Here is a 14,815-nt window from a genome sequence, read left to right on the forward strand (position 1 = left end):
ATAAACTGCTGTGGAGCTGCTAGTTGGCATGCCGCTTTACTGCAGCAAGCAGAAACTGCTTGTCAGATGATCTCGCTTGCTGCAGAATAGCCAATTCACAGCTCTGGGGCAACGTGTGTGAAAATGGAGAGAAGCCCTAGAAGCAAAGGGCCCTCCACCCGGAACAAGCCTTGTGCAAAATTGGTCACAGCATCCAAAAGGCAGATTAGCAAAACTGTAATCTAATCTTACAAGTCCAAAATTTGAGTGCAGTGGCACCTTTATGTCCAAAAAAGTTTTAATCAAGGTATAAGCTTTTGTGTGCAAGCACTTTTCCTCAGATACAGATTATTTGAGGAAGTGTGCTTGTGCATGAAAGTTTATGCCTTGAATAAAACTTTATTGTCTTAACAGTGCCACTGGACTCAAAACTTTGTTCTGGTGCTTCACGCCAACACAGCTACCCACCTGAATCTATCTTGCAAAACGAAGACATAACAGGCAATAAAACCCATACTCAACTAATATGGAGGGTGTTTCTTCTCCTCCTCCTTTCTTCACTGTGCCTTCTCATATTTTCTTATACCTCAGTACACATCCATATTATTTTTATCTCAAGTCATTTTAAAAAGCTGCAGGATCATTCTGGTACCATAGCCTTTCAGCCTACCTTCATTAATGTGGTATCAAAACACATTTAAGTTCAAAAGTTTGAACTAGTGAAGTAAGTTCAAGTAACTGAGAAACATGACTAGTCCCCTCCTTGTTTTATAGATTTTACCCTTCAAGAGTTATACTGGTTGTCTTACATTTCTACTATATTCTTCATTTTGTTTTTGTTTTTTTGCCAATCCAGATATCTTAAGAACACTCAGTGAACTAGAGAACTGCACAATCTGTCAATAAAGTAAGCTTATTTTGAACTACTGTCCATATGACTCAATTTGTCAGTAAGAACTGCCACCAGCGCTGTGCTTGCAGAAAAATGTCCATAAATGCATTATTGCGACTGGCAGATCGATGTCTATAATAAAAACAAATAGATTTAACAAGTGCTTGCTTTTACGAGTTATGCTATTGGTAGAACGTGCATTCAGTTTCACCCTACGACTTCTGGGAATGGGCAATACAGACTGCATTGGATAGTTTGCTGACTGCACAAGTGTTACAAACAGGAAATTATTCTAACATGGGAAATCTTTAAAAGTACATGATGCATTCATAAACATACTTTAGAATTTATACCTTTCACATATCTCGGATTTAGCACATTCAAAAGGTTTCTCCAAAACATGCAAATATATCATTGATAATGGGCAGCAATTTCTTTCCGGAAAGAGACTGAAACTCACTATAAAACAGCTGCATCATGACCAGAATGGCTCACTACTCTTGAGAATGGAGCAGAAAAAGTGGTATTTTTGCTCCCATGAGCCTCTGATTCAGCTCTGATCTAATTGAGAGAAATTGCCACTGTATAACCTGACTTTTCAACATTCAACATGTGCGTTAGGGTGTCATCTCTCGTGTTAGTAGTCTCCTGGGGAGTATAAGAAGTAGTTAGTTATGTATTGTTCAGATGGTGCAACATTCTTAACAGCATGATTATATATACAGCAAATATTAACAAAAATTATGTCTCCAGAACTGTATCATCACAGAAAACTGGCTGGCTCCTGTGCAGATGACAAAAGCACCATAAGAGGTCCACCTGCAGTCCAGACAGGGGCCTCTACTACTTGGGCAGAGGATGTCCCAAGTATTCATGAAAATATGACTTTGTAAATTAATTGCCAAGTGAAAATAGTTCAGCAACACCAAATAATGTGAATGGCTGAATGTCAATTAAACAACAGACGAGGGGGCAGGGAAGAAGTTTCACCCAAAGCTGAAAAATTGTTAAGATTGGAGGGAAACGCCAAATTCCTTCCTCCTTTGCTGAGTTCCAGTTTGTAATCCATTAGATTGAGAATATATCAACACTTCCATTGTTTGCAAATGATTATATATAAAAATATATCTCCCTGAACTTGCATCAAGACACTTGAATATATTCTTAGCTTGCATCACTACCTTCTTAACATTTTATCCAAAGCTCCTCGATGGCAAGTTTCCTAATGCTTTTCCAGGTCAGGCCCTGGTGTTTTGTGTTTAAGCAAGCCCTGATAGCCTTCCCAGTGGGCATGAGCTGCTCCTTCAGGCTACTATTGCTTTACTGATGCCATTAACTGATTCTCTACATACGTTAAGCATTAAACAGTGGTGACAAGTTAATTACAGAGTTATCAGGAGATAAAGTAGCCACAGTAACACAAGTTACAGTATAACTACTATAGCTTCCTATAGAGCATCTGTGCAGTTGCTGCTTAAGTGGCGTAATTAACTTGTCATGGATCAGGCTGCAGATAAAAGTTGCTGATGCTAGCTTGCAAGCGCACCTACTTGGGTTCATAAACTACACTAACATCTTTAAATATATATTTATTTTAGAAAGTAGGATCAGCATGAAGACAGGATCAGTTTTCAAAGCTTTTTGCTAACTGGAAATAGCAATAAGTCAACATGGGACACAGAGTTGTAAAAATCCCAGCCATTTAGTTGCATGGGCATTTGAAATTACAATAGTGCCATTCAAGAATTTTAACTGCTTTCCCACTCTGTACATAGCAGGATCCTAAGTGTCTGGTACCAATCTTGAAATATTTCAAACAATTTTTCTAGACTTGTGTCCATATTTCAACTGTGGATATTTGGATGCAAAACCTATTTTCAAGAAAGTATCTTAGTTTCAAACAACATCAGCATTAGTAAATCTATTATAGCAAGAGTTTAAAAACTGTTCAGAAATTAGCAGTAGCATTAAAGCGCAACCATGAAAACATTTAAAGTACATCCTACTGAATTCAATGAGACTCACTATTTAGCAAACATATAAAGGATTAATACAATCATGTTTCTTGAAAGAAAAATGAAGATACTCTTTAGTGCCACAGAATGAATTTACAGAATGTCATACCCCTGCTGGCCCCTGTCACACCCCGCCGTAGCCGCTGCTCCCCTGGTGGCCTGGCTTGGGCCTGTTTAGGCTTCCCAGACGTCTCAGAATGTGGGAGGACAGAGTTGGGTTACTTCACCCCTCTGTGCTCGTGTCCTCCCCGGCTGTGTTTGGGCTCCTCCCTCTCTCTAATTTGGCCGCCCTTCTGTTGCAGCAGCCTGCTTCCTCCTTGACCTCTCAGCCTTTTGGCCTTTTATCCTTCCCCCGGCCCCCTCTCTTCCTCCCAGATCCCACCCCTGGTTAGCTCCACCCCCACTTATAAGCAGGGATGCTGAGGAAGGGCTTCCTGGGGAGTGTTCTCCATATGGCAGCCGAGTGAGCAGGGACATTGTGGCTGTGTCTAGGCGCGGCAGCAGCTTGGGGTTCCTGACTCCTCCGCCCTCTCTGCAGGGCATTGCTCCTGCTTTGTGGCCGCCACCACGGTTCTACCACTTCTCTCAAGCCTGGGGTCGGGCACACCGGTTCCATGCTCTGGCGGGTGTGTCGAGCCGCGTTGGGCCTTGAGGTATGGTGGGGCCCCGGGGGGTGCAGGGGGGGCTCCCAGTGGAGTTCAGTCTCAGCCGGGGGGTGCAGGGGGGGCTCCCAGCGGAGTCCCGTCTCAGCCGGGATGGGACACAGTGTCACGAGCTGGGGCCAGGCCAGGCGAAGTCCAGGGGCAGTCCAAGGTCAGTAACCGGTGAGCAAGAGTGTCCAAGGTGCCAAAGCCAAATCGTTGTCCAGGTATCGTAGGTCAGAGGTTCAGAAGCCGTAGTCAGGGGGTCCAGAAGGCAAGCCAAGGTCAGGGGGTCCAAAGTCAAAAGCCAGAGTGGATGCTAGAACGTCAGGTAGATGACTAGTTGCTTCCACAAAGCCTTCTCTCAAAGCCTACAGCTATATAGCCCTCTGCTGTCTGTTGCCTATTTGGGCTAATTGCTGACTCAGAGGGCAGCCAGGATCCTGCTGGGACTCAAGCACCCTCACTCCTAGAAGGGCCAGAATCCTTTCAAAACTCAGGGCTCAGGGAGCGTCTTGCTCGTGAGCGTGCCGCCCTTCTCTGATCTCTGAGGTCCTGACGAAGGCGGTCACGCACACGAGCCACCCGAGAGGGCGAGGCAGGAAGGCTTGGATCTTCTCCAGCAGGAGGCAGGGGCACTGGTGCAGGTGGCAGGGGCACAGTTTCTTCTGCAGGCTCGGTATCTTCTGCAGGGCCCCCAGCACCCATGACACACAGAGCCTCTTTACATTTAAACCAAACCATTATTTGAGAACAATCATAATAATTCACACAATATTCACACATCCAGACCTTCCTGGATGACGCTTCCGTCCTTGATCCTCTTCAGTCCGGCTTTCGCCCGGGCTATGGGACGGAGACGGTGCTGGTCGCCCTAGTAGATGACCTGCAACGGCATCTGGATCGGGGCGGTTCGGCGGTACTGATGCTGTTGGACCTATCGGCAGCGTTCGATACGGTCGACCATCGGTTACTTGCCCGCCGCCTCGCCGACGCGGGGATCCAGGGGTTGGCCTTGCAATGGCTTTCCTCTTTCCTTGAAGGTCGGGGACAGAGGGTCGCAATTGGGGATGAGCTGTCCCGGAGGCACACGCTTGACTGCAGGGTGCCTCAGGGTGCGGTTCTCTCCCCGATGTTATTTAACATCTATATGCGTCCCCTCGCCCAGATTGCCCGAAGGTATGGGCTGGGTTGTCACCAGTATGCTGATGTCACCAGCTCTATCTGCTCATGGACGGCCGGCCGGTCTCCGCCCCACAAAATCTGGACCGGGCGTTACAGGCTGTGGCTGGGTGGCTCAAACGGAGCGGGCTGAGGCTAAACCCAGCGAAGACAGAGGTCCTTTGCTTGGGCTGTCGCGGCCCGGGAGGGGAAATACCCCTTCCGGTTTTTGACGGTGCGCCGCTGACGGCGGCGCACAGGGTCAGGAGCCTGGGGGTACTTCTGGAGCCTTCCTTAACTATGGAGGCCCAGATAGCAGCCACTGCCAAGTCTGCATTTTTCCACCTTAGGCGGGCAAGACAGCTGGCTCCCTTCCTGGAACACGACGATCTAGCAATGGTGATCCATGCTACGATCACCTCGAGACTGGACTACTGCAATGCCCTCTACATGGGGCTGCCCCTGTGTCGAACCCGGAGATTGCAGCTGGTGCAGAACGACGACGCCCGGCTGTTATTGGGGCTCCCAAGATGGGAGCACATTCAGCCGGGACTTCGGGCTCTGTACTGGCTGCCAATATCCTACCGAGTTCGGTACAAGGTGCTGGTTATTACCTTTAAAGCCCTATATGGTCTAGGACCTGCCTACCTGAGGGACCGTCTCTCCCCGCATGTTCCCCAGAGAGCACTTCGATCGGGATCTCAAAATCTTTTGGTTGTCCCCGGGCCAAAGGAAGCCCGCTTGAAGACCACAAGGGACCGGGGCCTTCTCTGTAATGGCTCCATTTTGGTGGAACCAGCTGCCGGAGGAGGTAAGGGCCCTGCGGGATCTTACTCAATTCCGCAGGGCCTGTAAGACCATCCTCTTCCGGCTGGCCCACAACTAACCGGCCCTGTATCCTTGTATACCTGTATACTGACTACTGAATATTGATTATGGAATACCGGAATGCTGAAGACTGTATACCGAATCAGTATTTGAATTTGAATAGAGTGTAGCTTCACGACCGCTGTCTGATTTTTAACGATATGTATATTTATAACAAATGTTGGATTTTAATTATTTATTATGAAATGTTAAATTTAAAGTGTAATTTATTTTTATGTTAGTTTTATATATGTTGTAAGCCGCCCTGAGCCACTCGGTGGGAAGGGCGGGATATAAATCCCAGATAAATAAATAAAATAAATAAATAAAAACAATATATATCTTGCCATATCCAGTCAATCTCTTGGATTAAACTCCAGAATGCCTGGTAAAAACAAGTCCATACATGTAAATGTTTGGATCTTGTAAAGTACTGGATTCGATGCATCAGGAGACTCATTGCATAGTGATCAAAGCTCTTTATTAGTGATACAGCATAGCAGTGGTTAAACTAAGACTGGAGAACTGGACCAATGGGGCCAACTATATAAAGAACTTGTTCCCACACTAGAATGTCATTGGCTCATTTGAACCAACAGGAGGCTGGCATCTGCAGTCTGAGAAAGTTTTGCTCAACACATTCAGTTGAAACAATCTGTAAATTCATCTCAATTAAAACAATACTGCTTATAACCTACTACCTTGTTTCACTAAAGGTGGTGCATTCTGTCAACATAAGACAACTTGAGCTATAGTGAAACACTAGCCTCAGTCAGGACTTTTTTTTTCTGCAGGAGCCCACAGGAGCAGAGCTCCAACTGGGTCGGCCAGGGCTCCAGCTGGCCCAACCCACCATGAGGCAGCCACACACTCCTGGGCCAGGTGGTATTGCTTAATATGCAAATGAGCTCATGCTGGGCTTTTTCTACAAAAAAAGCACTGGCCTTAGTAGTATTGTACGATACAGGGAAGTATATTCTTAATCTGAAAGCCTGTGTGTTATGTCCTGCATTCTAATCCCTATGTACAGCACAGCGCACGCTACAGAGGCAACCAGTGGAACCCCACTGGTCCCCGGATGTGGCTCGCTAATACGCACTGCCAATCAAGATATGTGGTGGGAAGTTTAACTGACCAGGATTGGACCTGGCCTCACGGAGGGTTGTTCCGGGGCATGTATATAATCGGGACCCGGCCCGCCATTCTCCCTCTTGTGATGTACCCGCTAATAAAGTATGTTGCCTTCAACACGTCTCGTCACTGAATACATTACACTGTGTTTAAAATCCAGAGCACTGCATGTGTTGCAAAACAATCACACTGACCTGTGATTCCCATTCTGTTTTGGTCCTCCAAGGCATCTAGGCACTCAATAGCTGTCCCAACTACCTGTCCAGTGATGTGTCAGTCTCCCAAGTCTGCCCAATTCTCAGCGGAGTTTCCTCACTTATATGTAGTATTTCTGTTGCAAGGCCAGCACTCCTAGTACTCCCTCTGCAATGCCATTTAAAAGCTCTGCCTTGTGCTTGCTTCAACCACTAGCCAACAGGCTACCACAGAAATGGCTTACCACACTCGCACAATCTCAGGGAAGCAGCAGTCTAGCACCAGCGCCTTCCTTCCCCTCATGTCTGTTTTAAACAGCATGCTCAGATAGTGGAGGTCTAAGCGGTACAGAGAAAAAGTGCCAGCATTTTAAACAAAAGTGATTTATTAAAGAAAGCCTAAGCATACACTCTGCATAGGAATAGCTTAAGCATTAAACTTAGAAGTTACAGCATTCTAAAAGGTTGCTGTTGCCTTGGAGTTTTGCCTGGACTGTTGGCCCTATGTTAGCTACATATCACCATGGCAGCCATCCATCAGCCAGTGAACTTCATAAAATGGACCCCATAATATAGACCTTATTCTCTGTGTTGAGGGAATTTATTACCTCTCTCTACCCACCCCACTGTGTGTCAGTCCTTCTCTTCCCTGTCTATCTTTATTTGATTTATAAATTGCCTATTCCCCACAATGTGAGGCTCTAGGCAATGGGTGTGTGGCTCCCAGAGGCTGCGGAGGAACTTAATGCAGGCTTACTGTGGAGAAACGCCATCTTAGTTGGGAGGGAACATGAAACTGCTAAGCAGGCTTTGGCCTAGCCTCCCTCCAACCCCCCTCCCTTCCAGAGCCAAACCAGCAACTCTAGGGGGAAAGCCTCCTAGAGCGGCAGGAAGTTCTTTTGTCCTTTGCATTTGAGTTAACCAGGAAGAAAGGCAGTCCTCAGCTGGCGCTCAAAGGAGGAGGTTGTGAGCATGGGGGCTCCTGACTGTGGGATAGGCCTACTCAGGAAAAGGAGGCCCCCAGGCAGTCAGACCAAGTAAGTCATCCACAAAGCAGGGCAAGTTTAGACCAGGGACAGTAGGATGCGTTTATAACCACCTTTTCTTTGTCATGCTGTTTGCTGTGCTGGTGCTGTGCTGTGCTAACCTTTTACATGCAACTGTTTTTGTTTTGTTCTTCTTTTCTTTTCTTTTTCTCTTTTAATTAAATATTTTTTTACTGTTTTGAATGCTGGCAGTCAAACTCTGTACCACATAGATCCCCAACCGTTTTAGACCACGCTGCTTTAAGAAGGGGGCCCCGGGGAAGGGAGAAGGCATGCAGTTGGGTAAGGTGCCAATCCTCCAGGGGTCCCCCGAAGAAGTGCTGTGGTCTCTGTGACACCCAAGTATAGGGTGGCAGAGGACCTTGAGGCCTGGCCTCATAGCTGGAGAGGGGGATTGGGAGTCCTGTTCCTCTCAATCTGAACCCCTAGACTGAGCAGGTGGTGGCAGCGAGCCCAAGTGGCCGGAGGAGAAATAGCTCCCTCCAGGAGTTGGCGACTCAATAGGGAGTTGACGGGACCGGGTCTGAAGGCAGAATCGGGCCGGTTCCGTCACACTTACTCTCAAGTAAGCGCGCTTAACATTGGGACCTCACTCAGCCTCTGAGTGCTGACCCGTAGATAGGTTATTATTTCTGCTGTGTGTAAAATGGGGGAGGAGGAAGGAATAAGCAGGCTTGCAAGCTCTTCTGCACCACAGAAGTCGCCCGGAGACCTAGAGCAGGGAGAGAGTGAGCTGGGGGAGCCACTGGAAGGAGGGATGGAATTAAAGAGGACAGTGCAGGGCTCCCTTTAGCTTCATAGTTCTTGTAGGAGCTGTATTTACTAACCTTGGTGTCAAAACAAGAGATGAATAGTGATGCAAATGGTGGTCAGTGATTTATATGATACGTGTGCTTCCTTCTCCCGCTGGTGCCAAAAAAGAATTCCTCAATGCTCCCCTGTGCTGGTCTTATGGGGACTGTTATTAACAGCTTTTTTTTAAAAAAAAGTCTCCATCTAGCATGGCTGTGTTGAAAAGTGCATACATATGTATTTTATCTTTCTGTGCAAATAAAGTATTAAGAGTTTTAATAAAGAAATGTGTGTAATATAGTTCATGCCTTGTGTGGCTCTTGTATGTGGCTCTCACACTAAGCAAGTTTAGACACCCCTGCTCTAGGCAACGTACAGCCATTAAAACAAGTTAAAACAAAGCCAAAAAAGGGCAACTACATTGTTTCAGACAACGTCAAACATTTCTTCACTACCTCACTCTGGACTGCATCGCTAACTCGAATGCGGCTGAGAAGAGTACTGAAGCAAAGATGGAGGGGAAAAGGAGGAGAAAAAAGGAGGGTGCCTGCCAGGGCCGGCTCGTCCACTAGGCAAACTAGGAGTCTGCCTAGGGTGCCAGGAAGGAGGGCATTAAATTGGGCTCCCCCCCCCGGTGCCCAAGACAACCGCCTAGTTTGCCTCCACCCTCCGCCGCTGCTGCCACCAGCCCACTCCCTTCCTTTCTGCCACACTTCCCCCCACCATTGCTCGCCCCTTTCCCCCAGTAGCTCATCTGCCATCCTCCACCTGCCCCTTCCCCCCCTCAGTAGCCCGCCCCTTCTTCCCCTCACCCGCTGTCTTCTTCCTCTGCCTGGTCTTTCCCTTCCACCTTAGCTCACCCGCCCCGCCTCCTCTCTATGAGCTTCCCTATGAAGCCACCTCCCCCCCATGAGCTTCCCTATGAAGCCACCTCCCCCCCCCCCACTCCCAGCATGCTCACAGGAGCGACGCTATCCTCCTGCTTCCCCACTTCGGCAGGTTTGGAAGTACAGCGTTCTCCTAATAGCGAGCAGCAGGAAAAGGCTTTGAAGTCTCTTCCTGTTCACTATTAAAAGAACGCTGTAGTGCTAACTGCCCACCAAAGCAGAGAAGCAGGAGGATGGTGCTGCTCCTGTGAGAACAGGGGGGCAGAGCGCAGCACCGCATTGTGGCACCACGGGGGGGGGCAGGGGTGCCCATGGGGAGGGGGCGGTGGGCAGTCGATCTGCCTGGGGTGCTATGCACCCCAGGGCGGGGTATGGTGCCCAGTATGATGGAACCATTGCTGTCCTCAACCAAAAGCCTGGAAGAACATCTCTGCCTTACAGGCCCTGCAAAATATTAGCATTTGATATCCCCCCTAAGTCTCTGTCCTCCTCCAAAGTTTCACATTCTTACCAGGGTTTGAGATGGCCCTTTAACTGTTCTCTGCTAGCTATAAGTATTTGCATGGTCAGGACTTTAGTACTGGGTACCTGTGAGAACCATCAATGGAATGGGGGTGCTTGAGAGCAATTAACTTCTCTCCCATTTCTCTTCTTTGTGCTGAAAAACCTCCTAAAATGAATATTGGGGGGAGGGGATTTGTAGCCTCAGAATGGAATGCATTTCTTAACCAAATTATTATGACTGAAATCTTAAGCATATTTACTAGAAACCAAATCTCACATGATTTCAACATAGGACTACAAGGTTTTATTTTTATTAAGATTTCAAACCAGCCACATCTTGAAAACTCATGGAGGCTATAAAAATAATACAGTAAGATACACACTAAATATAAAATGCTGTATTAAAATACCCACACAATATTACTGCCACATCAAAAACCAATCCAATCAAGGTGTTTTTGATTCATGCCAGAAGGTCGGAGTGAAACTGAAACAGTCCCTTTGGTGCTCTAACTCTGATGAAAATCTAGGTAAAGAGCACTCTACTGCTGTGTACCAGTCACCATACAGACCTTTTTATTGGTTCTCATGAAACAAACTTCGGGTACAGGTGAGATAAGAACACTTAATGGGTTAAGATAGAACACATGTATAGATGTAATGCTGTCCAGTCGTGAAAACACAGCGCATCCTCCACCCATTCTTCCTTCAACACTAGGGATAGTACAGTAACAGTTACTACGGTTATCCCAGACAAATTTGCGAATCCACTTTTTTCAAGCTAGTGCAAATTATGATGCAACCAGTTACCTTGCAGCTGGAGTTGGGAGATGCCTTTGCAAGAGAAGAAAGAGCATACCTACATAATATAAAAAGGGTTATAGCCTTATCAAGCTATACAGAAGAACTGCTGCAAGATCATTCACTTCCTTTCTTCTGAATTTGGAATCTTACGATTTCCTTTTATATTCATTTCCTTTAGCATACATAACAAGAAGGAACCATGGAAAAGTGTGGAAAAATGGTTCCATTTTTTTAATTATGTACAATCTGAACAAAATACAATGTGTAAATTACCAGACAAGTACTTAACTTTTGCTTTATATTAGAACAACACTCTGCTTGGCAAGCTCTGTAATGTGATGGCTCATGGATGGACTCTATGTTTGTTAGTGTTATAGTTGATGTTTGTTAAATGATTTATATGTTATTATTCTAATTAAAAAAAAATTTTTTTTTTTAAAAAAAGGGTAAGAAGGAACCAAGTAAACTGTCCAGGATATCAAGAGTATTACTGACCTGATGAAAATCTTAAGAATTATCTGACTACTGTCTCAGAACGTGGAAAGCCTGTAACAAGTCTGAGACATCAAGGCTAGGAATTTGGAAAAAGTCAGTTTGGGATTCAGTGCACCTCTCAGCAAGTCTATCTAACTGCTCTGCTGATGTTCTTCCATAAGTAGCCTCTTAAAGAGATTACTGAAAGAAAAGGAAGGCTAGGTTTTCATACACACTTCAGAACACTTTTAAAACTATTTTAAAAGCTGTTTAGTGATCTTGCTTTCTACTACAGACTAACATAAGACCTTCTGGATCATACCAAAGGTTTTTCTAGTCCAATAAGTTGCCCCACACATTGCCCAACCAGTTGCCCTGGATAGCCAATTAATAGGGTATGGGGCAAGGCCTTCCCCAGATGTTGCCTCTTTTCACTAGTATTCATAGCTTTGGTGGCTCTGAATATGGAAATTTCCTTCAGTCATGATTACCTGCCTTGTAATTATGTCATCAGCCTTGTAATTGTGACACCTTGTACAAAATGACCAACAACATCATGGTAATGGGTGCATGCTTTCAGTAACTGAAGTACTAACAGAAATTATTAGGATTCATACAATGGAAGTTCCTGGATGAGAAAAGCTTATTCTGAAAAGCTTTAAAAATGGATTTCTCATTTCCTATCTGGATTTATTTTCTTTCAAAAAGACACTGATTAGGTATTAGATTGGTCCTTGGATTGGGCCTTATATCTTGGAGAGTAAAGTGATTTCAAATGCCAAATGATAATACCACACATTGGTAATAAGTCAGGAAAACTAGCTCTCAATTTAGTCCAGGAGGATGCATTGTCTTTGAGCTTTGTTGTTATCAATTGCAATTCAACAGTCTCTTCTTTCTGCTCTCCATTGGATATTCCTTTTGTAAGAGCACTGCTCCTCTTAGGCAGCAACTGAATGTTGTGGTTTCTAATGTCAGACTTATGTCTATTTATTCTTTGCATCCCCCTGGACAGGATCCTCCTGGATGGAACTGAGACCTAGGTTTCCTTTCTCATTACCAATGCTGGTATCTCCATGCCTACTACCCCTCTGCATATCACACCTAATCCAATCAAACCTGCTATTGCCATTCAACATCTGAAATCACCTTTATAAAGTTTATATCTCTGGTACCTTGTGTTATATTTTATGGCATACAAACCTGGCCCATCAAAGTGGCATTTATGTCAGATCCAGTCCTCATAACAAATGAGTTCAACACCTCTGACTTAGAGGTGTTTTCTTATTATGAGTTTCTTATTATGAGTTTTCTTATTATGCCACAAGAATTGCCTGTGCCAGAAATGAGAAGGCTAGAAAGGTATAACTATGCAATTAATTCAGTACAGAAAGAATTGATTTCTGCAGAAGAGTCCCTCTACACACACTTATATTCAGAAAAGGTTCAAGTCCAGTGGCAGCTTTAAGGCCAAGAAAGTTTTATTCAAGGTACAAACTTTTGTGTGCATGAACACTTCTTCAGATACAACGCTTAGTTGGTCTTAAAAGTTCCACTGGACTCAATTTTTTTCTGCTGCTTCAGACGAACACGAATCTACCCATATATCCAGTCAGCCACCCTCCAAAATATATACCAGGCTGATAAATAGAGACCAGACGGTTAAGAGAGAGAGAGAGAGAAAGGTTTGTATGTTTTCTAAGCAACCCTGCTGGGCCCTTTTTTATTATTTTCATTACGAAGTCAACTTTCAGAGAGCCTCTTTAAGTGCAGTTCTTCTTTTGAGGGTTTCCCTCCACGGCATGCCCCAGCTTGACACTCCCCTCCTCCACCACAGAAACGCACAGCATGTTGCAAAACCACAGACTCCAGCAGAGCTGAGAAAGGAAAACAAACAAGCCGAAAACCAACGGAAGCGCGCGGGAAAGCGCAGGGAACCGGGGCCGACTGCGCGGAAAGCAAACATTCTTTTAAAGAGGCGGTTTCCTATCCCGTCCAAAATGGAACTGTGGGAAGCTGCGAGGAAACTCTGGTTTTTAAAAAAAAAAAACACAAAACTTTCCCTCTGCCTTCAGTTTGCCTCTCAGTCGCGCGCCCCTGGGAGACTGGAGTTTTTTCTCAACGGAAAACCATTGAGCTGCCTCTTCTCGCACTCCCCGCTACAGCGTTATGCTAGCTGCCTGCACCATCCCCTTTCTGCACCCCCCCCCCCCGTGTCACTCTTGAGAACCAGCAACAGGAAAAGATGCCTCCTCGTTAACAGGCGCCTGCAAACCAATCCGGGCGATAAGACATACGCGCTAGGAGAAAAACGGCACAGCATGTGACTCCCGCTTTTGGCGTTCTTTCTATGCGGAAAGGAAGCCGCTGCAACAGAACGCGCAGCATGTTAGTAGTGGTTTCTGGAGACACGTGTCCAAAGCTGTTTCTACACTGGCGCAAACTTGAATAAGCTCCTTGCCCAGCTCAGTTCTTTTGCCAAGTGTCCGGCGAGAAGACCCCGCTCTGAAACCCAAGGAAGGCTCACCTTCAGCTAGCCGAACGACTAGCATAGACTCCAACGCGGTGGGGGCGGGGGGGGGAGTACTCTGAAATTGTCGTGTGAACGAAGGCGTGTCAAGGAGCTTGGTGGAGGGACAAGCCAATTATGGGAAGAGAACATATAAACCACAGCTAAAAGAACGTGTTAGGTGGACTTGTTTCTTCGCCCAAAGCTACCAGCTGTGAGCCGAGCGAAGCATACCTGGCGGAGGCATTCCAAAAACCACGTTGCACTGCAAGGTTTTGGTTTTTGTTTTGGTCAGCCAATCCTAAAATGTCTATGCAAACATAAAAAACAAGACCTGACCTCTGCTTGTACATGTGATTCAAAGCAAAAGGCAAAGCTTTTTTGAAGGCACTGATTTTGTAATTGTCCCTGATCCAGACGCTGTTGGAGGCGTAGAGATAATGGGGTAAAAATGCAGTTCAGGAAACCCCGCAATTTGGGATATGTTCTACCGGACTCTTGTAGGGTTTAATAATATGCGTAAAATCGAGCTTCTGGAAGTGACTCACACATTCACATTATCACACATTGTGGCTAACCTGACGAGATGAAATCAACTGGAATGCTGAACGTTCATCAGATTGTGTGGCGAAAGAATTTCTCTTGCAAGAAGGGTGGCCTGATGGGAGTCGTAGTAAAGGAAGCCGCGGGCAACGAAAGCTAAACTTCTCATTCCCCTATTAAAAACTACAACTCCCAGCATGCTTCATGTCACAGCCAGTCTTCCCAGCTCTGAAATAAGAGTTGCCTCTTGACCTCTCATTTCGTTCAGGTCCGCCTGTAGTTCCGGGAAGCCGTTGTTTGAGCTATTACAGATTTTCAACTGCCGGCATAAAAAGCCAAGCACATATATTTCCCATATATGCATGCATTCCTTTGA

General features: G+C 45.8%; 1 protein-coding gene across 2 annotated transcripts in view; it reads right to left on the reverse strand.

Annotated features, from left to right (window-relative positions):
* The window catches only part of MGMT (O-6-methylguanine-DNA methyltransferase), a 301,096-nt gene extending 286,530 nt beyond the window's left edge, over nt 1-14,566 (reverse strand). Inside the window, exon 1 of one of the 2 annotated variants that reach the window (XM_060241416.1) lies at nt 14,445-14,566. In XM_060241416.1, coding sequence (XP_060097399.1) covers nt 14,445-14,448 — 4 coding nt within the window. In that variant the 5' untranslated portion in view covers nt 14,449-14,566. Of the gene's footprint in view, nt 1-13,914; nt 14,118-14,444 lie in introns of those variants that run through there. The other variant, XM_060241415.1, reaches the window with a different exon arrangement.
* Nucleotides 14,567-14,815: the final 249 nt, after the last annotated feature.

This window comes from Heteronotia binoei, chromosome 6, assembly GCF_032191835.1.
Source record: "Heteronotia binoei isolate CCM8104 ecotype False Entrance Well chromosome 6, APGP_CSIRO_Hbin_v1, whole genome shotgun sequence".
Classification (NCBI taxonomy): domain Eukaryota; kingdom Metazoa; phylum Chordata; class Lepidosauria; order Squamata; family Gekkonidae; genus Heteronotia; species Heteronotia binoei.